Source organism: Strigops habroptila, chromosome 2 (assembly GCF_004027225.2).
Source record: "Strigops habroptila isolate Jane chromosome 2, bStrHab1.2.pri, whole genome shotgun sequence".
NCBI lineage: Eukaryota > Metazoa > Chordata > Aves > Psittaciformes > Psittacidae > Strigops > Strigops habroptila.
The window spans coordinates 19,283,596-19,310,299 of record NC_044278.2 but is presented as its reverse complement, the minus strand read 5'-3'; the positions used below and the strand labels follow the sequence as shown (position 1 = coordinate 19,310,299).

Sequence of the window (26,704 nt, the reverse complement as noted above, 5' to 3'; positions counted from 1 at the left end):
ACTATCCTAGCATTTAACTAGCTGAAACGAATTTTTTCTGGATAGAGACACAGTATTGATATCTAGGTAGGATTATGAGATGTATTAAATTAAGTCACATCTTCAACTCTACAGCTGTTCATAGCTTCAGCACAGCTTTGCTTTAATCTAGAAAGGTAGTGTGGTTAAAATGACCAACAGATATCAAGGGCCTGTCTTGCATTCCAGATCAGCCCCAAACTAAGCAATCATTTCACACAATTGTTTCACAGTAAAAAACCAAGATTGGTCAAAGCTCATTAAAAAAAAAAATACTCCTTTAGTTTCTTGTGCCTTGGCTATGCTTTAGAAAATGAACCTGCTGCAAAATTTCCTGTGTTCTCATCAGTGGGAAAACAGACTGAGAAATATGTCTAGTGCTCGGCCTCCAAACTGAAATGAGTGTGTCTGCACAATCATCAGAGAAACTGGAGTTCACCAGAAGACAAGTCAGAGCAGCCCTATTAGACCCCTGCTTCAAGGCATCCTCTGGAGAAGCCTGTCTTTCCCTGACAGTGTGGGAGCCTCACTTGAACATCTCATCTAGATACTCAAAGCTGGTGTTTTAGGGTAGTCCTGCCATCCCTTGAGACACAAGACCAGGACAGTTCCCGGTTCTGGCACAGATGGCACAGCTGGGTGTCAGAACACCCACATTGAAATCACAAGATGCCCTGCTCTGGACCAGCCTCTCTCTGCACATGTGGGTCAGCAGGTGAAAACAGCATTGCCTGGGAAATGCAGAACCTCACTCACATCTCCTTCTGTGCAGGAAGAAAATGATGCTGGATTCCCTACACCGTGCCTTAGGGATTAGGGTCATCCTGGGTTGAGACCTACTCTGACTTCTTACAGAACACTTCAGAAAGGTCTTAATTTTATTCTGAGGTGCACTGGGAGGTCTAGCATATTTTTTGCATGAATTAATAAACATTGGCTGTTGGCAATGCTGAGATGGCTCAATCTTCTTGATGGAAGATGTCTGAAGTTAGATAAGACATCTACCCATGACAGGCAATCATGCCTTTGATTTTATATGACCCTGGCTTACAAACCTCACATCTTAAACAATGAATGCTAAAAGATGTCCAGAACACTATTAGAAAAAGTTTGGGATTTTTAATATTGCCAAAAGAATTTATATTAATTTCTTCCTAATGCTCCATTATCCAGAGTAAATCTATTTCTATCTCACTGCTTCAGTCTTGTATCATACTCTTTATGCTATAAAACAGTATCATATCCAAGCACAAGACAAACAACAACTTTTAGGGGAAAAGATATAGTAAAACCAAAGTTTAAACTGACAGTGACAACAAAGATCCCATCCTAAAGGTATGAACAATCTGAAGTAATATATACCAGGATAAAAGCACCATACTTTTGAGAGAAATGCAATACAGCCCCACAGTGAATTAAGTTGGGTAAAGTTTGCCAGTTGTCTACTGGAGACCCTTTAATGCCTGTAACAAAGCACTTGATAAGATGGCTTCTCTACAAGTACAACAATAACCACTCTGATCCACCTTTCAATCAAATTTTGGGCTCTCTGCATTGCTAAGTTGTTTAGCCCAGTGCATGGAGTGACTATAGATTAATTAGTGCTGACTCTAATTCCTCTCACATATCTCTACATTTACTAGATTTCCTGAATGATCACATAGAATCATAGAATCATAGAATCGTAAGGGTTGGAAAGGACCTTAAGATCATCTAGTTCCAACCCCCCTGCCATGGGCAGGGACACCTTGCCCTAAACCACGTGGTCCAAGGCTCTGTCCAACCTGGCCTTGAACACCGCCAGGGATGGAGCATCCACAACCTCCCTGGGCAACCCATTCCAGTGCTTCACCACCCTCACTGTAAAGAACTTCTTCCTTATATCTAATCTAAACTTCCCCTGTTTAAGTTTGAACCCATTACCCCTTGTCCTACCACTACAGTCCCTATGGAAGAGTCCCTCCCCAGCATCCTTGTAGACCCCCTTCAGATACTGGAAGGCTGCTCTGAGGTCACCACGCAGCCTTCTCTTCTCCAGGCTGAACAGCCCCAACTTTCTCAGCCTGTCTTCATATGGGAGGTGCTCCAGCCCTCTTATCATCCTCGTGGCCCTCCTCTGGACTCGCTCCAACAGCACCATGTCCTTTTTATGTTGAGGACACCAGAACTGTACGCAGTACTCCAAGTGAGGTCTCACGAGAGCAGAGTAGAGGGGCAGGATCACCTCCTTCGACCTGCTGGCCACGCTTCTTTTGATGCAGCCCAGGATACGGTTGGCTTTCTGGGCTGCAAGCACACACTGCCGGCTCATGTTAAGCTTCTTGTCAACCAACACCCCCAAGTCCTTTTCTGCAGGGCTGCTCTGAATCTCTTCTCTGCCCAACCTGTAGCAGTGCCTGGGATTGCCCCGACCCAGGTGTAGGACCTTACACTTGGCTTGGTTAAACTTCATAAGGTTGACATCGGCCCACCTCACAAGCGTGTCAAGGTCCCTCTGGATGGCATCCATTCCCTCCAGCGTATCAACCGAACCACACAGCTTGGTGTCGTCGGCAAACTTGCTGAGGGTGCACTCAATCCCACTGTCCATGTCGCCGACAAAGATGTTGAACAGGACCGGTCCCAACACCGATCCCTGAGGGACACCACTCGTTACAGGTTTCCAACTGGACATCGAGCCATTTACCACAACTCTTTGCGTGCGGCCATGGAGCCAGTTTTTTATCCACCGAGTGGTCCATCTATCAAATTGATGTCTCTCCAATTTAGAGACAAGGATGTCGTGCGGGACAGGGTCGAACGCTTTGCACAAGTCCAGGTAGATGACGTCAACTGCTCTGCCCCTGTCCATCAGTTCCGTGGCTCCATCATAGAAGGCCACCAAATTGGTCAGGCAGGATTTCCCCTTAGTGAAGCCATGTTGGCTGTCACCAACCACCTCATTGTTTTTCATGTGCCTTAGCATGTTTTCCAGGAGAAACTGTTCCAAGATTTTGCCAGGCACAGAGGTGAGGCTGACTGGTCTGTAGTTCCCTGGGTCTTCCACCTTCCCCTTCTTGAAAATAGGGGTTATATTACCCTTCTTCCAGTCATCGGGAACTTCACCTGACTGCCAGGATTTTTCGAATATGATGGACAGTGGTTTAGCAACTTCATTTGCCAGCTCCTTCAGGACCCGTGGATGGATTTCATCAGGTCCAATGGACTTGTGCACGTTCAGGTTCTTAAGATGGTCTTGAACTTGATCCTCTCCTACAGTGGGCCTAAGGTCTTCATTCTCACAGTCCCTGCATTTGCTTTCCAAGACTTGGGTTGTGTGGTCAGAGCATTTGCTGGTGAAGACTGAGGCAAAGAAATCATTAAGAACCTCAGCCTTCTCCAAATCCATGGTAGCCAGTTCTCCTGATAGCTTCTGGAGAGGGCCCACATTGTCCCTAGTCTGTCTTTTATTTGCTACGTAGCTATAGAATCCTTTCCTGTTATCTTTTACATCCCTTGCCAAACTTAATTCTAGCTGGGCCTTAGCTTTCCTAACCTGGTCCCTAGCTTCTCGGGCAATGCTCCTATATTCTTCCCAGGCCGCCTGTCCGCACTTCCACCTTCTATAAGCTTCTTTTTTCCCTCTAAGTTTCCTCAGCAGCTCGTTGTCCATCCATGGAGGTCTCCTGGCGCTCCTGCTGCACTTTCTTCTAGTTGGGATGCAACACTCTTGAGCACGTAGCAGGTGATCCTTGAATACCGACCAGCAGTCTTGGGCCCCCCTGCCCTCTAGGACTGTATCCCATGAAACCTTACTAAGGAGGTTCCTGAAGAGGTCAAAGTCTGCTTTCTTGAAGTCCAGGGCAGTGAGCTTGCTGCATGCTCTTCTCACTGTCCTGAGGATCTCAAACTCAACCATCTCGTGATCACTAGAGCCAAGGCTGCCCTGGAGCATCACATTTCCAACCAGTCCCTCCCTGTTGGTGAGCGCAAGGTCAAGCATGGCACCTCTCCTCGTCGGCTCCTCTATTGCTTGAAAGAGGAAGTTGTCTTCCACACAATCAAGGAACCTCCTGGATTGCTTGTGCCGGGCCGTACCGTCCCTCCAACAGATGTCAGGATGGTTGAAGTCCCCCATGAGGACCAGGGCCTGCGAGCGTGAGGCTGCTCCTATCTGTCTGTAGAGCGCTTCATCCACAGAGTCCTCTTGATCAGGCGGCCTGTAACAGATCCCCACCGTAATGTTCCCCCATTCCTGTTTTCCCTTTGATCCTGACCCACAAACACTCTGTTACCTCATCACCCGTCCCCAGACAGAGTTCCATACTCTCTAGCCTATCACTGACACAGATAGCAACGCCCCCTCCCCGTCTGCCTGGCCTGTCTTTTCTAAACAGCCTGTAACCTTCCATTCCGACATTCCAGTCATAGGAGCCATCCCACCATGTTTCTGTGATACCAATGACATCATATTCCTGTAGCCTTGCACGCATCTCTAATTCCTCTTGCTTGTTCCCCATACTACGGGCGTTTGTATAGAGGCACCTTAGCCGAGCTCCAAATGCAGCCGACTCAATGGCTGGGGCAGCTGGAATATCTCTACATCGCTCCAAGCACTTATTACAGGTGCTGGCAACTGACCGGGAGTGTTTGGATGGATCAATGCTCCCCTCCCCCAACACATCTAGTTTAAAGCTTTCTTGACCAGCCTGGCAAGCCTCCTACCAAAACAGCTCTTCCCTTTCTTTGTCAGACCAGCTCCACCAGCCTCCAGTAGATCTGGCCTCCCAAATGGAGCCCCATGTTCTAAATAGCCAAACCCCTGACTATGGCACCACCATTCTAACAATTTATTAACCTGCCAAACGCGCCTAGCTTTTTTAAGGTCCTCCCCTTTGTCCTGGAGAATCGATGAAAAAACTATCTGAGCTCCAGAGCCCCTAACCAACTCTCCCAAGGCTCTGTAGTCTTTCTTAATGTTCTCCAGGCTACTGCTATCTATATCTCTAGCACCTACATGGACCACTAGAAGGGGGTAATAGTCAGTAGGACTTACTAGAGCAGGCAGCCTCTCAGCAACATCCCTGATCCGAGCCCCTGGCAGGCAACACACCTCCCTCGAGACTGGATCAGGCCGGCAGATGGGTGCCTCTGTGCCTTTCAAAGTAGAGTCCCCTACTACTATGACCCTCCGCTTTTTCCTGGAGGCACCAGTAGTGATCCTCTTTACTGGTGCATCAGCAGGATGCTCATTAGGTGTGGTGGGTGCTTTCTCATTAGCCCCCGGCAGAACTGCGAAGCGGTTCTGGGTGGGGACATCAGATTTAGGAGGAAGCCCCTTGTCGTTAATTGTCCTCTTCCTCCTTTTTTTGTTAGTTTTTCTCGTGACTAATTCCCAGCTTCCTGGGTTGCTGCCCTCCTTCTTTCCTATATGAGCAATGCTGGACGTTTGCAGCCCCTGCACAGTTTGGGCCTGGAGCAAGCAGCCCAGCTTCCTCTCAGCTTCCCTGGCATCTTTTAGCTCTCCAACAGCCTCCCGCAGCTCAGCCCCTGCTGCAGGAGGACCTCCACCAGGGCGCACCGAGTGCAGCCCTGTCCATTGCACCCTCGCCTCAAGAGACCAGTCGAGGCACCCTCTACATTCCGAGGTCTGCGCCGCAGCCTCCCCTCTCATCGGCTCTGTCTGGTTGCCTACGTTGGCCACCGCCGGGGCAGAGCTCCCAGAGCGGGCCCTGGTCCTGAGGCGAGCGCTCACCATCCCGCCCGCTGCCCGCTCGCCCTGCCTGCGCAAACTGCCGCGCCACGCCCTGTTTGCCCGCCCTGGTGGCTCGCGCTCCCTGGGATGGGTTTTTCCCCACTGAGGGCTGGTGCCGTCACTCCTGGCGCCGCCCCCTGTGAGTCAGCTGCTCGCGTGAGCTGAGCTGCCGGCTCCTGGGCAAGTCCTGTCGAGGACTTGAGGCTCCCTCGGTCGCTCTTGCCGCTCCGAACTGAGGCTCCGGGACTCTGTGCTTCCCCCCGCTCCGGCGTTAAAGGCGTCCTCTCTGGAGATACCTCGGCAATTCAGGGATACATAGAGGGATACAGTAGGTTTTCAAATTTAAGCTTCTTCAGAAAGATTAATTTTTTCAGAGTCTTCAACATTCAAACTGTATCTCTGAATTCACATTTTCTGATAAATAAGATGTGGTTCCATTTATGTAAAGAGCCAGTCTATCTAGAGAATGGCTGCTGCTAACGAGAAAGAATAGGACTGGGTCCTATCCTTACAAGGATAAGTTTTGTTTTGTTTGGTTTTTTTTTAGTTAATCTCTCTTTGAAAAGAAAAGCATATAAAGGTTAGATCAGTGTTGCATTCTCAATAGAGAAAGTTCCAAACATACGTACGCTACCCAGTTGACCTGGAGGCTTTGGGGAGTGCCCCTGTCAGAGGAACATTCAGCTCAACAGGACAGAGAGAAACCAGTCCCTCAGGAATCACTTTTGCCCTTATCATCTCATGTTGTTGAATTTAATAAATAATGTTGTGGTCATGAAATCATTATGAGGATACCTAATTTGGGAAGTTGGGTTATTTTGATTACTCTTCTCAGTAAATGAGTTACTCATATTTGTCATAGCTTTATGTGGCTTGTAAAAGCAGGGAATTGAACCTGCCAATTTTTCAGATGAGTTCAGCACTCAGTTGTTTGGGTTTGAATTGCTCTAAAAATAACAGATTAAATTCTGAGTAGGAATGGAATAATAATAATTGGAACTGGTTTTCTTTTCAGTTCAAAAAAGACATGATAATAATAGGACAAGTTCAGGTTTGCTTTGGTAAAAAGAAGCCACAACTCACACTAGTTTTCATTTTTACTGCCTTGTTAAAAATATGAGAAGCCCAAGCAGCCAATTCCCTTGTACTTGTTTTTAGAGCACTCTTAAGAGGTTGGTTTTTTTTTTTTAAAGCGTTTAAAAAACATTCCCCTTTCTCTTTGCAATGATGACCAGGACTAACTTAAAGCCTCTGGGAAAGGTTCGCAGGATAACTGGAACACTAACACAAGTAACTAAGGACACGTCTCTTTCCCAGAATAGATTTCGCCCACTAAACCTCTTCAGGTAAAGAGCCTGTGTCTGTGCCCTGTGGCCAACAAGGTGATGACATACTTAAGCAAAAGTACAAGCCCCAGATCAGCTGAGATATTTTGAGCATGCCAAGCATGCCAGGTCAGAGATTCACATGCAAGAACCACAGGATTTCTCCACTGTACTTTTCTACATGCCATTTTGCACAAAGGTGGTTTGTTCATTTTCAGTGCACAAATCAACTCCAGCAGCAGCAAGAACTGGAGAAAGGACCAATCAGTGGCCTTTAAAAAGGGAAAATTACTTACCCACATGACCAGTCAGTGCAGGAGCTGACAAGAAAAAGAGAGAAAAGGTTACAAAATGTCATAACTTAGCCCTGCTGTTATCTCCAGAGAGACTAAAAGACTAAAATGCAAGACAAACCCAGATACTCACCTGCCCATTGCCTCCTTTGTATAGGACATTTTCTGGAAAGCAAACAGACAAATTCTAAGCATATTTGAGCATCATAAGGTGAAAGGAATTGAAATGCAGCTTATATCACCTTGTTTTCTGCTCTGTGCCAAAATAATTCTCTTTTCTTTGTTCTATGTTCATTTATTAAGTTCAAAATTTATTTAAAATGTCCCTGTTGAAAAGAAAATGTGTCCCACATTTCCAAAATGCAACTGAAACTCAACAACAGATGCTGTAAATAGCACCAGGTGATCAGGAGATGCTCTGCATTTTCCTGCATTGTTCTGCAGGAAAAACGTTCTCTCACCTTTAGAGGAGGCTAGCAGTAAGATCCCTTTAAGCAAGCAATCTTAAGAGATTCAATATTACTTCTGCTACTCACCCATAGATTTAAAACCATCTTTCTGAAAGTTCAGTTACATCTTAAAGTAACATAGTAGGATTAGTCTGATGACTTTGTTTATGGTTATACAAGTGACGGGGTGAAAATTTTTCATTTACTGGTGTATAAAGGCTAAGGCACCGCTACACAGATCACAATTTTTCATCAGAAGTCTCATGGTATCAGTGCCATTGGTTCTAGAGAGGAGTCACGGGAGTTTCTGTGAGGAACCCCACAAGAACTGGAGGAGATCCTGAACGGCTTGCAGCATGATAGCTGTTGAGGAGCAATGCTGTATCCTGCTGCACCACCAATGTGAACGGCATATAAAATACTTACAGATGATTATTGTCCAGCCACAAAATTTCTGTTTCTTTCTGGTTTGGGAGGCAAAGGGGTTGTTTTGAGGTTTGTTTATTGGGCTGGCCTTCTTGACATAAGCAATGCAGATATATTTTTCAGTAAAAACCCAAAATAGATCAACTCAAATACCTATTTTGAAGTTAAATTACAATTTACTTAATACACACTATTTCCACTTTGAAAACTTCTCACCAAAACAGCCATATTTATTTAGTGACCTAAGGACTGTTACTCAAAGCTACCCTGTTGATTGTTTTTGTGAAGGAAAGGTGAGGGGTAAAGAGACTTTTTGACCCATTAGCCTGCTCGTTCTCTTCACCTGTGTTTCTAAGAGTAGAAGCTCAGTCTTTATTGATTTGGAGCCATGTCAATGACTACCTTTCTCTTCTTTCCACGACATCTGTGGACAGCTAGAATGGCAGGCAGCTTGGATGCCAGCCTGAGGAGAGCTTGCTAAAAAGTTCAGTTAGTTTGCTTTTCAGCATGTCCTTTGACATCTTTATTGTATAAGCCCACTAAATGAAGTATATGAGATACTCTAGTATGAAACACAAGGCACAGTGAGACCAGTTTAAGTGGCAAACAACCTAGCAAGACTAGGTAGTCTACAGTGAAAAATCTAACTCAGGACCAGTAGAACTCTACTGGACTTTGGGTAGTTTTTTTAAGGGGTCATTACACAGCTTTATACAGTGTTTGTACTCAGCTTTAGTGTGCTGGAATCTGCAAGGAATAGAGAGACTGATTCCCTGATTCCCTTTCTACAAGCTTTTGGAAAGTTATATGTAAGTAGTAGCCCATATAATAAAAGGTGTTTGTTCGTTAGAAAAAGAGACTTCCTTCAGTCAGTCAAGGCAGCTTGTAGGTGCTATTAAAACCAAACCCAGTTATTAGGGGCCCCACACATCCTTTTAATATCAACTGGTAGTCTGTACCCAGCAGCTTTACTCACTGGTACTCAAAGGCCATTGACAGCAGAGGTCAGCATAGTCCTGATCATTTCATAGAGCAAGGAAACTGAGATGCCCCAGTGAGGGGTGCCTTGGCGAAAGCTCTGTTCCAGGGCAGGCTGAGGGGCTGGTGACATCCAGCTTTCCCCAGCCTGGGTCCCAGGACTTAGCCACTATATCTTGATATTTCCAAGTCTTCTATTCAGTAAATTACAAGAATAATTTGTAAGAACCACACCTGGAATGCCAAATTATTATTTCAATGGCCAAGGCCTATAAACATGACATACTGTCCCCACATCTACATTTTTTTAAAAAAAGCATAAAATCAACAAGTTCTCATCCAATTTTGTAGTAAACTAGCAAAGCCTGTGTGATTGGCTTTGAATGACAGCCTCTGCATAGGGTAGCTGGCTTATTCCTTAATTCCCCTAGTTCAGGACAGATTACTCTCTCTTCATTGCAAATCACATCTTTTGTGAAATAAAAGAACTTTAAAAATTAAATACTTTAAATGACTGTTTAAATAACCTGACTTTTCATCATGGATTCTCAGACAAAATCTCCCACTGGGTTCAACAACAGCTTTGAGAAATAATGGCAGAATGTCACTCTTACATTTGGTTGCTACATAATGCTGTGAAGCTATTGCAAAAACAATCAAAAAATGCATGAACTGTAAATTACAACTGAGTTGCTACAAGAATTATCAACCACCATTAAAACTCTTATGCCATTGCAGCTTTACGTCGCAAGTAAAATCTTAGGATTTATAGTAATTTCAAAAGGAAAGTATGATCTCAATACCCAGTCTAGAGTTTCTTACAGTCTATCATATGGCTGAAAATGGATTTACACATTTTGGGTCAGTCCATCAGGAAAAAAAGGTGGACAAAATGTCAAGGAGATCTTAAATAATCTCATATTAGTATAATCCCATATGTGTGGGACTGTACCAAGCATGTTTGGTTTACCCCACCTGTACACATCATTTCCAACAGGAAAGTTATACCAAGAAACTATTCTCTCTTTGCCTGTCCCGATTCCCCAGCATAGTGTGTGGCAGAATCCAGAGGCAAGGCCAAAGCACTTGGAGGAATTCAAGGAAATGGAAGACAGTGTTCAGAACTGAAGCTGGAGGGAAAGGCCAGGATGGAGAGCAGTGCTCTGAGCTACAGACCTGACAGAAAAGGTGAAAATAATGGTCTACAGTGAGTAAGAGGAGAGAGAGCAGGGAAAACTTAGTGAAACAGAAATTGATGTAACCATGTTTAATTCAAAATGAAAACTAGAGATCCATGGGAAGTTGTCAGAAACAAGCTAAGGGTCCAGTTTTTCCAGGAGAAATCATCTCCACAGTAGAGGTAAACTCTCAACATGGAAGTGATTCTTCAGCGTATGTTAGGCAGAGCTATCTAGAAACAAGGTGCAAAACAGGAAAAACAAGGAAGAAGTACAGACTTGTAAAGGAGCTGTAAAGTCTCCTGATGAGACAAGGACGATGAGGATGAAGCATCGGTTCTGAGCTCTGCCTGGAAAGAGATGAGCACAAGCTTCATGGTTGATAGGTTCTGTGCTGTGCCAGGTGTCAGAGACACTGAAAAGGAAGATTTAGGCTGGAACTGGAGGAGAGTGACCAGAGAGAATTAAAGAGCTTAAGAGATGAAAGGAAGATGAGACATGACTGGGAGAAGTAACTGGAGCTAATTAATCTATTTGCATACGTCTGGTGAAGGTTTGGTGGGTTTTGATGCTTTTTTAAATTAGAGGAGGCTAAAACTTGCGATGAAAAAAAGAAAGAACCAAAGTCAATAGGAGAATAGTATGTGTGGGGATAGAAAAGAGGGTGAAGAAAATCTGACATAATGGCTCAAAAGAAGGCAACAGAATAAATTTCTTTTTGCATCCATAAGGCGGCATCCTAGTCCCTGTCATTGAACAGCTAGTCTGTGCTCTAAACACACTGGAACAGAGAGAGCTGCTGATGGGCTGAACGGTCAATGCTGGGTCAACACAACTGCAGGTTTTGTATCTTGTCACAGGAGCTTTTCGCGTTGACTTTTGGTAGGTGAGTACCTCCTGTCACAGTTTTGGGGATTCCCGGGGAAACTGTCTATCTTTTGGTTCTCAGACAAAGCTTTACTGCAAGCTCCTTTTCCACAGCTAACTCTCAGCCTAACTGTTGGTTCTCAGCCCCACCAAAAGGTGCACATGCCACAAATGTCCCTCTCACCAGCAACCATTTCCTGAAGAAAGAAGTATGAGAGCCAGGACTAGAGCTGGTCTAAGCTCCATCTCATATCCAGTAAAATGTGTGTCAAAAGCAAGAGAAGTGGAATTTTTATTTACATGAGCTAAGCCATGCTGGAGCAGACATTGCAACATCTCTAAGTGCCTGACAGTGACTACCAGGGATTAGAGGAAAGGGTAAGAAATCAAACCAGGAAAGGAGGCTAATAAAGTGTCTTTTAATTACACTGCTCAAAACAGAAATTTTATGCTACCACAAAAAATAATCTGAGAGCAATCATTTTACCAAATTATTTATTGAGAGCAAACCCCACAGATTTATTTTTCTGATTTTCAGATATGCTGAACCCCTTTTGAGAGGGAATATTCATGGCATACAGCACTTCTAAAAATTGTATTTCATGTTGCTATCTACCACAAAGTAATACAGAAGGACGCTCGAGAATAAGACTGTCAGAAGAGGTGGCAGATCAATGCTATGGCAGTAATAGCCAATATATACCAAAAGAAAAGCAGAGATACTTTGATCAGCTCCCAGTTCTAACTTAAATTCTTGAAACTAGCCACAGATGTTTCACAGACACTGGAGAGCAGAGGAAGATTAGAAACAAGTGGTATTTAATGAGGCACATAATGGCCAGACAAAGAACTATGGCCAAACATGTGAGTCAGTACTAGAGTTAGCAATTAAATCCACACTCTGACCTATGTATTCAAAAATACAACATTCTCAAGTTGGCTGACTGGGGGATGGGATAGAGAGTTCTTGCCTTCAGTCTGTGGTTCAAATTTAAATTGAGTTCAGACCTTATTTCAAAAGAAGTCACCTGACAGATTTGTGGCATTTCATGTGGAGCACAGTGGTGGCAGCATTCAATCTCCCTTAACACAGACCAGTCTCCCATCAAATCAACCCAACAACCATCACCTTTTATAAACTGTGCTGAAAACAAATAGAAGGATGAACAGCCTTTTTCCATAGTAGTGCAATGTTGAAGGGAATATATCGATCTACAGGACAAAAGAAACCTAAATTACACATAAAGCATCTGACTAAATCACCAAACACAAAGCACTTTATCTGACTCTGTGGTAATGCTGAAAGGCCCTACCCAAAAAGGTAAAGCAGTAATGGGAATTTAGATGCATCATCTTGCTTCCAAGAATCATCTTGATTTCTTTTAATAAACTATAGATCATCTCACTGTCAAAATCCTTCATAAACCACTAATACATTCACTGTGAGTGTATTCACATTATTATTCAAATATTCAATTATTATTCAAATATTATTCACTGTGAGCATAAAAAGGTCACATGAATTTTATTTGTCTCCATCTTTTTGTGAAGTCTTCTAAGGACAAAACTACCATCAGACATCACAGAGGCAAACTTTGGCAAGCATCCACCTGTTGAGACTAACATGCAGGCTCAGAAAAAAACCCCTCTCTCCACTATCCACAATAGTTTTCATACTCATTCCCTAGTGCACATTCCTAGCATAGAAGTCCAAAAAAGGCAGAAAGGCAGAATGTCAGCACATCCATACTCGCAGAACATTACTGATTCTATGGGATCATATATTTAAGAGTTATCATAAGTTTCATAAAACTACTCATCCATTAGTTTGCAAAAATAGACGACATTGTAATCTTAAAGATGATCCATAAATTGCCATACATTTTAAGACAGCCTTTTATCCAGAGAAATTAAGATATCTACTGTATCTTAGATGTGTACAAAGTTAAGCACTTAATTTTAAAATGCAAACTCCTGAAGAGACATCTTCATATTTCAGTTGAGATAGGCTTCTTTAGTTTAACTTTATATTCTTTTTATTTGTTTTAAGCTAAAATAAGCTTGTTTCAACTGAAATAACAGAAAATATATGAAGATATTCAGCAATTTTTAAATTGTTTTACGCTTGTACTCTGATCTTAACCTCTGCAACTCCCTACGGTGACAACATTATCAATTGCCTTAATAGGACACCAAAGCTTTTTATACTCATAACCACACTTAGTCAGGCTGCAGTGCACAAACATCACAAACCTACAGCAACATACAACATCAGTCAGGTAATTTTGCTTTATGTCTTGGTAGCATCAGAAATACAGCTCAGAACTTTCTGCTTCGAAGTGCCATTTGGACCGAAGGCATCTCCATATATAGTTCAGAGCATAAAGGCTGCTACATGCCACAGAGGGCAATGCACCACAGCCTGCCTCATATCGTGCTGCCTGCTGCCTTTTCAGACAAGGAGTCTAGACAGCATCTGCTTGTCAGGAACATACCTATTTAAGACAACATTTTCTTTGTCATCATTGCCTTTCCCTCTGTTAGATCAGCTACAAATTTTGTTTTGGAAATGGTCTCAGAACTACAGATCCAAGCGCTGGGATACTCATGCCTGTCCATTTTAAGGGCTCCACGTTACTGCCTGCGATATGCCAAGTTGCATATTGCAGTGGGACGTTATACCCTTGCTCATGAAAAAACACCAACCAGATGCTGCACCCACCTTCATAATCAGATGCCGGTGCTCCTCAGACTGACTGAAGTTCATGCCCATTTCAAAGATACTCATTGTTCCTTCCTCACACAGGCTCATCCAGGTGTGATATTCTTCACGCTCTGGCAGTCTATCCCAGAATGTCTTGAATACCTCCCAGATAGTTTCCTGACATACTGAAGGCACAGAAAGATCTGGTGTTAGTACAAACAGAATGTTTCCATGGCAGGGGTGGTCAGGATAGTATTGTCCAAATGTTCTATGCTTTTTAGTACATTAATATATAGAATGCAGTGACTAGACACCTACAGCTGAATGTCTAAGGCATTGAAGGGACTGACAGGCAAGATCTGGTGGATCTTCCACACTCATACTACTTCCCTCCCTGACTTTTTTATTGAAGTAATTAATTACATCATTAAAGAAAAAAAAGAAGAAAGCAAGAGAGAATGCACTTGTCTCCTAACAACCATCAAGAACAATGGTATTTTCACTGAGTGAAACTGCCCTTGATCAGTGGGTCAAAGTTTTAGAAAACTTAGAAAACGAAAATAGTATTGCAAATGTCTTCACAGAAAGTAGACCTGGAGCTTAATTTATAAGAACAATAGTGGCACTGATCAAAGTTTTAGAGGCTCAACCAGTAATAATTCATTTGGGCTCACCTTTACACAGAACTTAAATTTCAGAAATTATAATTGCATTATTAATTTGAAAAATGAGAATGATGACACAATAATATAATATGCTAAGAAATAAGTCAATCTGTAACCCTACTGTATGTATGCACTGAGAAAGAACTGGACATCTCTGACTGAACAGAGAGTGTGTGAATTAAGGGTTAAATTCTCTTGTACTATGCCAGCTACTTCAACCTCCCAATCCTGCTGCACACGTGCTCTTTGCCAATCAGAGCAGTTGGTCACATAATGCTCAAGGAAGAACCTTCTGTGACCCAGGATAACTGCAAGTAAGGAAGATTTGTAGGATTTTCCTTGGGTCCTGGAAGAGGAAAATGTTAAAAGGAGAACAACTCTAAAAATCACTTGCAGCAAATGCCAGCCTGGAGCAGTGGCAGAAAAACCTGCTTTTTAGCCTTAACCAGATTTCACTACTTATATAGTATACATAAATATATATACTATATATATATGTACAGTGTATTTATATATATACTATATATACTAATATACAGTTATATACATAGGTCAGCAGAGGAATGCTTTGCATTCAGGGTAAATCCTGACACCACAAGCAAGACCCTATGGGAGACTGACCACGAATCTATCTTTGGACAGCCATTTTCTTCAATCTGCTTAAAAATAAGCTCCAGGCTGCCAAAAGCAGTATGTTACTGCTATTTCTTCTTGATTCTCTGTGTTCTGAATTCCAAAATTGATTAGATATACTTGCGTAAAACTTAACACATAGAACACATATTGAAACATACTTCCATTTAACCAAGAGATGGACATTTTTCTGAAATGCAAAGGCTTTATACATAACAGCCTTAAGGAACTGTTTCACATGCAGTAGCACCCATAAAGCTTAGCTGATTTTGGCACACTTGATGGCACCATGCAGAAAAACCTCTCTTTTCTCCACCCCAAATTTCAGCTTATCGTAGCAGTTGAGACCATTTCTCCATTGTAGAATTCTAGACATACACAGATACCTCCCATTTCCATGCCACATTCCTGGCAGCTTTCCTACATAAAGATTATTAGCCTTGTATCTCATTTGATATGTATGACTAGAGAAGAATACAGCCCTCAAAAACTCTGCATTATTAACTGTAAGCAGTTTGTTACTGCTCTAGCACCCCTCCAGCTTCCAGGTAGTTAACTTTATCTGTAAGACACAGTAAGGAGTATTGGAGATACTTCCAATTAGTTTTGCTTATGCGTCTTTATTAATCAGAAATAAATAGCCAAATTCACAAGCATCTATGCACCCTCTCACACTCTGCCTCAAGTTATGCTTGCTTCCTCAGCAGCTAAGGAAGCAATTCCTTGAGGCAGGGACCACATTTCCATATGACCTCTGCACAGACCTCAGGCAATGAAGCCATAATCCTGCTCTGAGATTTCTGGATCCTGCTGGAGTACTAATAAGCCTCCTGAAGCAGAATGACATCTGTAGTATCCTCTCTACCAACACACTCATAAGAGCTGGGCATCCAAGAAAGACTAAATCTAAAACCTAGTTTCAAATCCAGATGGATCTTTCAATCCAGGTGCATTGTACAGCAACAATCCCGCAATGAGATTATTCCCTGTGGCTGGGGTAAGTCTTCAGCAGGCTATCAGTAAGAGTTGAAGCAATGGCAATAGCTTGCAAATACATTGCAGTGGCACTGTCTAATCCCACAGTTTTCAAATAGCAACAGGCAAAGAACTGGCTTTCCAGTTGCAAGCAATAATTGGCAGTAATAATTGAAGGCAATTTTCCTTAATGCTCTTAAATGTTTAATCTCTTATACTAAAATAAATGTGATGAGACAGTGTCTTGCCTGAATACAAGCTGCTGCTGTATGAACAGTTGTCCCAATCAGCTCCCAGTAGATTAAGGATTTGTTGTGGGTCCTTTCATTTGGAATTAGACACCCCACTGAATTCCAGTCCCAAAGGCTTTATGCCATCTGTGGGCTCCAAGCCCATTAACTAGACTTAAGCTGTCAGAACAGGCTCATATTTTCTGTGGAAGGAGGAAAGGGGACACGGATAAGGAGTCACATTCTGTCCTCTCTAGCCTGTGTCCTATCTAGCCGTTTCCACTGGGGTGAGCAGTAACAAGCTGAACAACATGGTGCAAATGGCTTTCATATTCAGAAGGAAAAGGTTGGCCTGAGTAGTCTGAGAGTGCTGGCAAGGGAGAGGTTTTTTTCAAAGTTTCTTATCAACAGGTTCTGGATAACTCCCACATAAGAAAAACATGTTTTTCATAACCAGATTATAAACATTCTGAGACTCTGTAGACAAAATTTGGTGACATAAAAATGTAAACAATGTTAAACAGGACTTGACTGGAAGCTTCAGTAAATAACTATATTTTACTGTATAAAAATAATTCGCTATCTTTCCTTTCTGACTTTCCAGCAACTTGCCAGTATTTGTGCCACATATACTATCTACATATGCTGACAATAAAGGAAGCAACTTTTGACCGATACTTAAAATAGCAACTCCTTTATACAAAAATAGAAAGTAAAAGAAAATGAGAGTCAGGGGAGAGAGGGGGACATGGGAACCAAACAAGTTTACCAGTAAGCTTTTTGACTAGCAATATAACTTTGAATTTTAAATATAAAACGTTTAAAGTAGCTAGGGAATGGAAAAAAGTGCATCATCAGAGCTTACAATAAACTGACAGGAGCTCAATAGTTCAGAGTTATGACTGAAGCTCCTTGATTAATGCAATATGCCCTGTTAACATACTCACACTGTTACTATTAAGTAAAATAAATCTGCTGTACAGACTTTGTGTTATGATCTTTCCAGGAATCAGGCTAGCTACAAAACCCTTAACCAACCAACCAAGCAGCCAGCCCTGCCAGGATCAGGAAAGAACTCCTGAGCAGACCCAGCAGTGCAGCTATGTGCTACCTGAATAACCGATCAGCCCTCAGGGCACGTGAGAAAAGCCTGTCTTTATGGCTAGATCTCACGCCAAACTTTCACTGCCCTGCTGCAGGGATAGCCACAGGCACAGATATATAGGACAGCATTAGCGACATGAGGCCCTGGAGGAGACAGGATTTGCGATAAGGTCTCTAATCCCTGGCAAACAATACTGATTACAAGCATCAGAAAATCGAGATCAATCTTTTAAGGCAGCAAGCTAAGAACCTTGAAGCTACACGTGGGTGGGAAGGTAAGCTCCTCTAGAAAATTACTTCCTTCATCCCATGGCTGCAGTAATAAATAACCTGTATTTTAGTGTTAACTGGTCTCTCAGCTACTTCGCAGTCTTCCTCTGAAGAATTCCAATGTTAACAAAATGAAGGTTTATGAGATAAAGAGAGGCTCCCTGCTGCAGAGATGCAATCGTTCCAGCTGTCTACAGGAAAGGAAGCAGGTATGCAGAAGACATGTAACTGACTGACATGATAAACCAGAACTCAAACCAAGAATGAGAACCAGACAGGTTGTTCTGCAATTTTTCTCCAAAGTACATTTTGCGTGCACATACTACATTTTGCATGTAGTATATCTTGAAATGCCTCAGAACTTAGAATTTATTTAACTCATCACTGAGATAATTATCTTCAAGGTGAGAGAGGAGGTAGGAAAAATTGAAAGATCAGCATGGCCCATGCAAACTTCCACTTGAGCAAGTGTCATAACTTAAAGTAGCCAAGGTGTTGACTTTTAAAGGTCATAACAGGTTTCAAAAGCTGCCTCAGAAAGTCAGACGTGTAGTAAGACCATGTCAATCCCAGCATATCTATTCTGGAAGCCAAAAATCCCAGCCTTTGGGAGCTTATTTGCTTCAAATGAGGTGTTTACGCTCAAGCAATAATTATAACTAATAGAGAATATCATGTAAAGCTCCAGATATATTGTGTTTCAATCAAAAAAAAAAAAAAAAAAAAAAAGAAAATTCCACACAGGCAGGCACAAGATGTTTCAGTCCTACACATCTGCAGGAAGTGGTGAAAAAATTCTTTATTTTCTTTATTTGAAGCTTCCTTCCCTAAAGACTTCACCATTGTTTTCAAAACCTCCAGCTATGATCTGTGATGCGATGACCACTCTCTCTCTCTTTCTCTCTGCAATTGTATTGTACGGCTACCTTTCATGCACCTGGGTAGGATACAGTGTCTCTGTGGCTCCAGCTTTACCATTCAGGGTGCATTTATCTCTCAAATGAGAGACAATTAGCCTATTACACTCAGTCTGTGCTCAGGGATTTCTGAGGTTAACAGAAGGAGCACCACATGACAGCACTGGGCACCTCGTAGGGGGCAGGGTGGCTTTCTGGCCATTTGTTTAAGTGGGCAATGCTGGAGTTTAATCCCAGTTAAATCCCATTAGTGCTTCTTAAGAGTTGAATCATGTACAGTGACTAGGAGCACCGAATCAGGCTAAATATTCTATTTTGAGGCAACATGAGGCCAACTCGTTCTCCTCTCTAACATTTTTTGCACAACTGAATGCCTTAAGTGCAATGGGTTTCGATAAGGACTACAGTGACAGGGAAACTGAGAAGCACCTCCTAACAGATCTTTCCTGTAAAGATTTTGTTAGCACTCGCTAACTAAACTAATATACACACATCCAAAGAAATCACTTCATCTGTTGCTGAAATGCTGCTGTGTATGGACCATAACATAGCAACCCTTGCACAATATACACAACAAACCACGATTTTAAATTATAATGGTTGAATGTGAATTAGCTAATCCACATGAAAGACTTTTTTCTTTGAACACTGACAAACTCTACTGAACTCTAGCACATAAACTACTCTCACCAATAATGTTTCAGTAACTACAAAGGAGTGTCTTTCACTGGAAAAGTCAAGCTTTTTAGAAGCTTAAGCTGACATCTAAAGCTTCAAATGTAGAGGGAAATAGAACTAGACCTACAAATAAACTTCAGAAATTTATATAGGCTGAGTATGAGCTATGCATAATGTGCCAGGGATGAAGGGGAAAGAAGGAGAAGAGGCTCACTCAGACAGATACTTTATTTATTGTATGCTTGTTTAGCAAGGTACTTTTTAAGATTTTTGACTGTTTTATTTCATCATTATTCAGCAAGATTTGAATAATTTGTAGCATTTAGGATTTCAGCATCAAATTGAAACTTCATTCTTAAGTCTGTCCATGTGCAGAACTTAACATCATTATTTCTAATGCTTTAGTAAATTGTACTAGAACCTGAACGTGCACAAGTCCATGGGACCTGATGAAATCCATCCACGGGTCCTGAAGGAGCTGGCGAATGAAGTTGCTAAGCCACTGTCCATCATATTCGAAAAATCCTGGCAGTCAGGTGAAGTTCCCGATGACTGGAAGAAGGGTAACATAACCCCCATTTTCAAGAAGGGGAAGGTGGAAGACCCGGGGAACTACAGACCAGTCAGCCTCACCTCTGTGCCTGGCAAAATCTTGGAACAGTTTCTCCTGGAAAACATGCTAAGGCACATGAAAAACAATGAGGTGGTTGGTGACAGCCAACATGGCTTCACTAAGGGGAAATCCTGCCTGACCAATTTGGTGGCCTTCTATGATGGAGCCACAGAACTGATGGACAGTGGCAGAGCACTTGATGTCATCTACCTGGACTTGTGCAAAGCGTTCGACACTGTCCCGCACGACATCCTTGTCTCTAAATTGGAGAGACATCAATTTGATAGATGGACCACTCGGTGGATAAAAAACTGGCTCCATGGCCGCACGCAAAGAGTTGTGGTAAATGGCTCGATGTCCAGTTGGAAACCTGTAACGAGTGGTGTCCCTCAGGGATCGGTGTTGGGACCGGTCCTGTTCAACATCTTTGTCGGCGACATGGACAGTGGGATTGAGTGCGCCCTCAGCAAGTTTGCCGACGACACCAAGCTGTGTGGTTCGGTTGATACGCTGGAGGGAATGGATGCCATCCAGAGGGACCTTGACACGCTTGTGAGGTGGGCCGATGTCAACCTTATGAAGTTTAACCAAGCCAAGTGTAAGGTCCTACACCTGGGTCGGGGCAATCCCAGGCACTGCTACAGGCTGGGCAGAGAAGAGATTCAGAGCAGCCCTGCAGAAAAGGACTTGGGGGTGTTGGTTGACGAGAAGCTTAACATGAGCCGGCAGTGTGCGCTTGCAGCCCAGAAAGCCAACCGCATCCTGGGCTGCATCAAAAGAAGCGTGACCAGCAGGTCGAAGGAGGTGATCCTGCCCCTCTACTCTGCTCTCGTGAGACCTCACTTGGAGTACTGCGTACAGTTCTGGTGTCCTCAACATAAAAAGGACATGGAGCTGTTGGAGCGAGTCCAGAGGAGGGCCACGAGGATGATAAGAGGGCTGGAGCACCTCCCATATGAAGACAGGCTGAGAGAGTTGGGGCTGTTCAGCCTGGAGAAGAGAAGGCTGCGTGGTGACCTCAGAGCAGCCTTCCAGTATCTGAAGGGGGTCTACAAGGATGCTGGGGAGGGACTCTTCCATAGGGACTGTAGTGGTAGGACAAGGGGTAATGGGTTCAAACTTAAACAGGGGAAGTTTAGATTAGATATAAGGAAGAAGTTCTTTACAGTGAGGGTGGTGAAGCACTGGAATGGGTTGCCCAGGGAGGTTGTGGATGCTCCACCCCTGGCGGTGTTCAAGGCCAGGTTGGACAGAGCCTTGAGCCACGTGGTTTAGGGCAAGGTGTCCCTGCCCATGGCAGGGGGGTTGGAACTAGATGATCTTAAGGTCCTTTCCAACCCTTACGATTCTATGATTCTATGATTCTATGATTCTAAATACATTTGAAGTGACCCAAGAAAGGGGAAAAAGAGAAAGCTCAGTGCTATGCCCAAAACTACCAAATCTAGGATTTATAACCACGCATAAACTTCATTCCTGAGAAACACCTTTTATTCTTTCCAAAGTTCCAAAATATCCTTGTCTCTCATCATCTATGACACACAAGAATACCATCTACTTCCTTCTTTGATCAGTATCTTTAAACACTGTCATTAGATTTTCAGCTTTATCTGAAGCTCTGACTGACAAAGGCGATTCTGGCAGAGCGACTATCTGACCTACTCATATGAAAAGAAGATGTACTCACTCACGAACATACACTGAACTGCTTAAGAGAGTGGATCACAGTAGGAAAAAATGCAAACAAAATTCAGGAAAGGTAGCCACCAGAGCAATTACATCTCAGAGGCGGCAAAGAGCAGTGGCATTAATGCTGAGCCATGGTGTCAAAATCCAGCAGCCTTTGCTTTACCCAATTAACAGCCATAGTATAGGGAAACAGTGCAAGCCATACTACCTTGCAGTCCTTGTTTCTGTTTTACTTTCTAATTCAAGCTCCAAGGCTACTACAATCCTCTGCCATCTACCAGCAATTTTCACCAAAGGAAATGGACAAATTCACTGAATGGTCTACAGAGGATGACTGGTCATGACAGACTTTTGGTCTGAGAGAGCATGGCTATTTTTCATATAATAATTTTGATTTAACAGAGGCTTGGGCTACCATGTCACTATCAGCTGTAAAGAACACCTTCATTATGAACATTACCATATACAGCACACTATCTGAAATCCCACAATTACATTTTCACAAAATCTGTCTTGTGAAATCTCCAGCTGCCTGTTGAATACACTTTGTGTTCATCGCAACAGTCCAGCTATGAACCACCACTAGATTTACTGGTGATACCACTAGATGACTCTGCCAGCAGCAACCATAACATTACTACCATTTAAAAGGACAGGTGTTAAAAACACTATAAGACCCAACTGACAGGCCTACAGTACCCAGTCACTAAGCACTTATGGCTGATTTCCATCTCCATATTCTAAGAATATGAAATACAAGGCCAACGAACAGCAGCAACCTCCATATACAGCTACAAGAGATGCAGAGACTATATAATACTGGGGAGTACGGAGACAATCATAATCCCAGATTCCTTGCAGAAGAGACTGAAAATAATACCCTCTGTGAGGGCAAAACTCAGTTGGTTCTGCAATGCAACTGACTGCAGGAATCAATCAGCACTTCAGAAGTCTGTGTTACAGACTGTAGGTCTAGCGAAACGAAATCACCCCTATTTTTGGCTGTTGCTTCTGACTACTACAGTAATAATAACAACCACCAGTGAATAATCATACCATCACTTAGACTTTCATATGCTGAAAGGTGCTATTGCTGTTTTAAAAAATATTGATTTTTCTCCAAATTCCTGTATTTTGCCTTCCTTTAACTTATTTTTAGGATGTATGATATATTTATAATATCTCTATATCTTGTATCTTTTTAAGGCTAAAAAAATCCAGATGTTGTAGTCTGAAGAAAAAAAACCAAAACAGCTGTACACTGTAAACCCTACAGTGATATGACATAGGCACTTGCTTAAAGCCTATGACAGAAATGTTTGCCAGTCAGTCTCTGACACTAATAGAGGCTTTAGCAAGCTAGCGAAAGTAAATAAACCAAAAAGCAACAGGTAAATAATTATATTCCCACCCGTTCCCTTCTAAGGTAGACATAGATAGAACAAATGTAGTCTAAATAATCGGAACATACAGGCCTTTTCTGTTTTTCTAACAAGCTCTTATATCAAAACAGCAACCAACCTTTCCTTCCATGGGAGTGGTACTGTTTATTGCTGATAGTAAAGCAAAACTAAGGAAATAACAGACTCTATCAAAACCGTCCTTCCAGAGAAAGTTTGGGATATTAAAATCATTCCTTACTTCAACAGAGATACAGAACAAAAAGAAGATTCTAAAAATGCAGACTGAAATTGAAAAATCAACAGATTCTGAGTGCCTTCATATTTGTTCCCTTCTGGGGCCATTTTTCTAACCACTGGTAGTAGCTGGTCTCTGATGAACACTGACCGCACTGGTGTCAAAAAAAAGCTGGTATCTAATTCCGTAACACTTTTTTTGCTTTTAGACACTCAGAAACTCCTACTTTTAATTATTTTTCACTGCTCTGAATGAATAAATTGAGTTACCAGTGGAAGTTTCTTCTATAGGCAATCAAGAAAGTCTCATTAAACATGAGTCTCTGAACACCTTCTGTGACAGCAGCCATTTCCCATTTCACCAATTACATGCAAACATGTTAAGACACTGTGAATTGTTTGAGTGCTACAATACAGACACACACAAGTACCAGAAAGAACTACATGGCCTCGACACCCCATTCCAATGTTGTTAGACAGAAGGGTATAAAATGTATAATATTGCTGTAATATTTCATCACATGAAAGAAGCTTTTACTTCTTTTTCTTATTTCACGTTTTCAGAAAAGCTTTGTCACACCAACTTCTACATTTTAAAAGAAAGGTTTACTCTCTATTATACTACAGCCTGATACACAGAGATTGTCTTTCTACGCAGAATATACCACACGTTGCGCAACCAGCCATAGTGAAAAGTCACATGGTCGAGACAGCGGTGTCTCAGACTTGACTCTTTTCTGAAAGATCCCTCAGTGAATTCTAATAGCACTGGAAGAACACTATATGAAAACAAGAAGCTCTGTCATTTAGCTAACCTGTACATAACACCTATTTTTCTTAGAATTCAAACTGTTCTATGAGAAAGGATTAGTAATTATTAAACACTAACCGTGGCTTCAGGGACTGAGAGTTTTTATGATAGACGAGTTTAACCAGAAGGCAGTTTTTTAGCTCAGCTCTCATAGGGAAGATTATGTCAGAAAACTAAGTTTCTTGGGTAATAATGTATTTCCTAGGACCTGGTACTTATTATGTCTAAAAGCTTCATCTATTATTTTTTTATAAATAAATGTTCTTTACCAATGAGACATACAGTCACTTACCTCTGAGCCTGAAATACTTCAGATGGTTGGCAATAGCCTGTTCAATAGATTCATCAGGGCAGATCTTAACTCCACTGGGAAACAGAATGGATCGCTTCCTTCTTAACAGCAAATGCTTGTTGACCTGTTCAGCCTCCATGATGCCATTAAGCTTTTTCAACTCAGGAGGCAGAGAAGGGTTTGCCAACTGCCAGTTGCTGAGCTGAGCTGTTGGTGGAACATCTTTAGCCTGTCCTCCTTTTGTAGCTGAATAACCATCTGCTGTAAAATTAAAACGACACATAAATTTCTCAGATGAGATAGCGATACAATTGGATGTATCTTAACGCCATTTCTATGGTCTCTGAAGGACATTACTGCTTTTTTCTGTCAACAAAACCTGTCTGTATGACTGTGCTATTATAAACAACCTTAAGCTTTTTACAGCATCCCATCAAATGGTAACACAACTGAAAGCTCTAACCCTTTGAATGCCAAATGCTTTGTGTTTAACTTCCCTTCTGTGATTTGGTTAAAGTCAATGGAACTATACTTGTGAATAAACATGTATTTAGAAGCTTTCAGGACCAGAAACGAAATAAGTGATTAATTAAAAAACTCTCCTTATTAAATACTTTCTTTCCACAAGAAACATTTATACCCCTTGCAAAAAGAAAGCTGCTTGAGTTGACAGCTAGCAAGTACACCTTTTACCACCATGAGATAGGTCCCTACATGACTAGGGCAGCAAAAAAAGGGGGGGGGGGGAAAGGGCTCATTAGCCTTTTCTTTTTTCCTTTTTTTATATAATTCCCTCTTACAAGAGTTGTTCCATATCACTGCAAAGGAAACTTTGCCTCTGAGAGGAGAATGTGTCTGTTTGGTTTTAGTCTGAAAGTCTAATTCTCTATCCTCCACAGTCGGCAGTAAGCTAATCTGAAATTAGTTAATTCAACTTTCTTCTTTTACTTTTTTTCCCTGGAAGTCATACCTAAAGAAGAATCACAATGAATCATTTAGTAGAGAAAGAACAGTAATAAGTATACAGCATTTTTCATCCCACAGATTATGAGCTTATTCAGACACTTCAAAGTCAGTAGCACCTTTGACTTTGATGACTGAAAGATGAAGAATGTGGTTGTTTTGATAGTATATTAATAGTCAGCTCTAGTGCAGAAGTCCACCATCAGATGATACATCAGAAGGACAAGAGAACTTTAAAAAAGTTACTAAGGCAAAAGCTCAATCTTTACTCAAACTGATATATCTTCAGTGTCCATCAGCAGAAGACAGAACCTCACTTTTTAAGTGATAATAAATTATTTTTAAGTGATACTAAATTATTATAAAAGTAATAAAAAAAAATTAAAGAAAATAGTAAAAAACTTAACAGTATTTAATGTCTCTCAAAGCTGGAAAAACTTGCCTCCTGTGGCTACATTCTACACTCAAACCAACACAAATGTACAATAATACCTCCTGGGAATCACTCCAAGTATTCCATATTTACACGCATATCATGGCATGGATTTGACCAAGCACTTCTCTATATTAGCCCCCTTTGTTACAATTAAAGCAGAGAGGCATTTTTATTTCTACGCATTGCCATAGGTAAACTTTGAAAACAAGAATATAAATAAGATTTCTGCATTACCTGCAACTATTTGAAAGTCACCTTTAATTCCCAGAGCTGGAAGGCAAAGAAAGATTTTCCAAAGGAAGCCAAACATACTTGTGTAAAAAAAAACAAAAACAAAAACACCAAAAATAACGAACAACAACAACAAAAAACCACCCCAAAACAATATGTGAGGAAAAAAATAAAAATCCCTTCTAGCAAAAGAGCTGTTATCTTTAACGCATCCAGGAACCAACTGAAAGCATCGTCCTTCTTGAAAATACCTTGATGTCACATATAATTATCTCTGGAAAAAATATTACGTAAAAAAAGTCAACCAAGACATCCTGGGCATGTTCTTTTCAAAGACAGTATTCCGCTTTGGTGAAGAACCAAGGAAAGGTGAGGGAAGTAAACTCCTCAGAGCTAGCAGATGGACTGAGACAATTTTTTAATTTTAATCTGGCCAGCTAAGCTCTTTACCAGAGCTTGTCATACCATTAACAGACAGCCCAAGTAAGGACAGCACCTTTCACATTTAATTAACCATGTTTTTTCATTGGCCTTTCAATTCTGCCCTTTTTTAAATCATGCTGACCACAAAGCATCAGACAGAGCATG

The 26,704-nt window shown here is 41.9% G+C and overlaps 1 protein-coding gene across 1 annotated transcript in view; it reads right to left on the bottom strand.

Annotated features, from left to right (window-relative positions):
- Nucleotides 1-26,195, bottom strand: part of IMPG2 (interphotoreceptor matrix proteoglycan 2) — a 59,659-nt gene extending 33,464 nt beyond the window's left edge. The window contains exons 1-5 of the mRNA XM_030475963.1: nt 26,120-26,195; nt 24,487-24,747; nt 13,991-14,157; nt 7,504-7,535; nt 7,374-7,397 (exon numbers count right to left, since the gene is read on the bottom strand). Of these exons, the coding sequence (XP_030331823.1) occupies nt 7,374-7,397; nt 7,504-7,535; nt 13,991-14,157; nt 24,487-24,747; nt 26,120-26,195 (560 nt within the window). The remainder of the gene's footprint in view (nt 1-7,373; nt 7,398-7,503; nt 7,536-13,990; nt 14,158-24,486; nt 24,748-26,119) is intronic.
- Between the last annotated feature and the right edge of the window lie 509 nt (nt 26,196-26,704).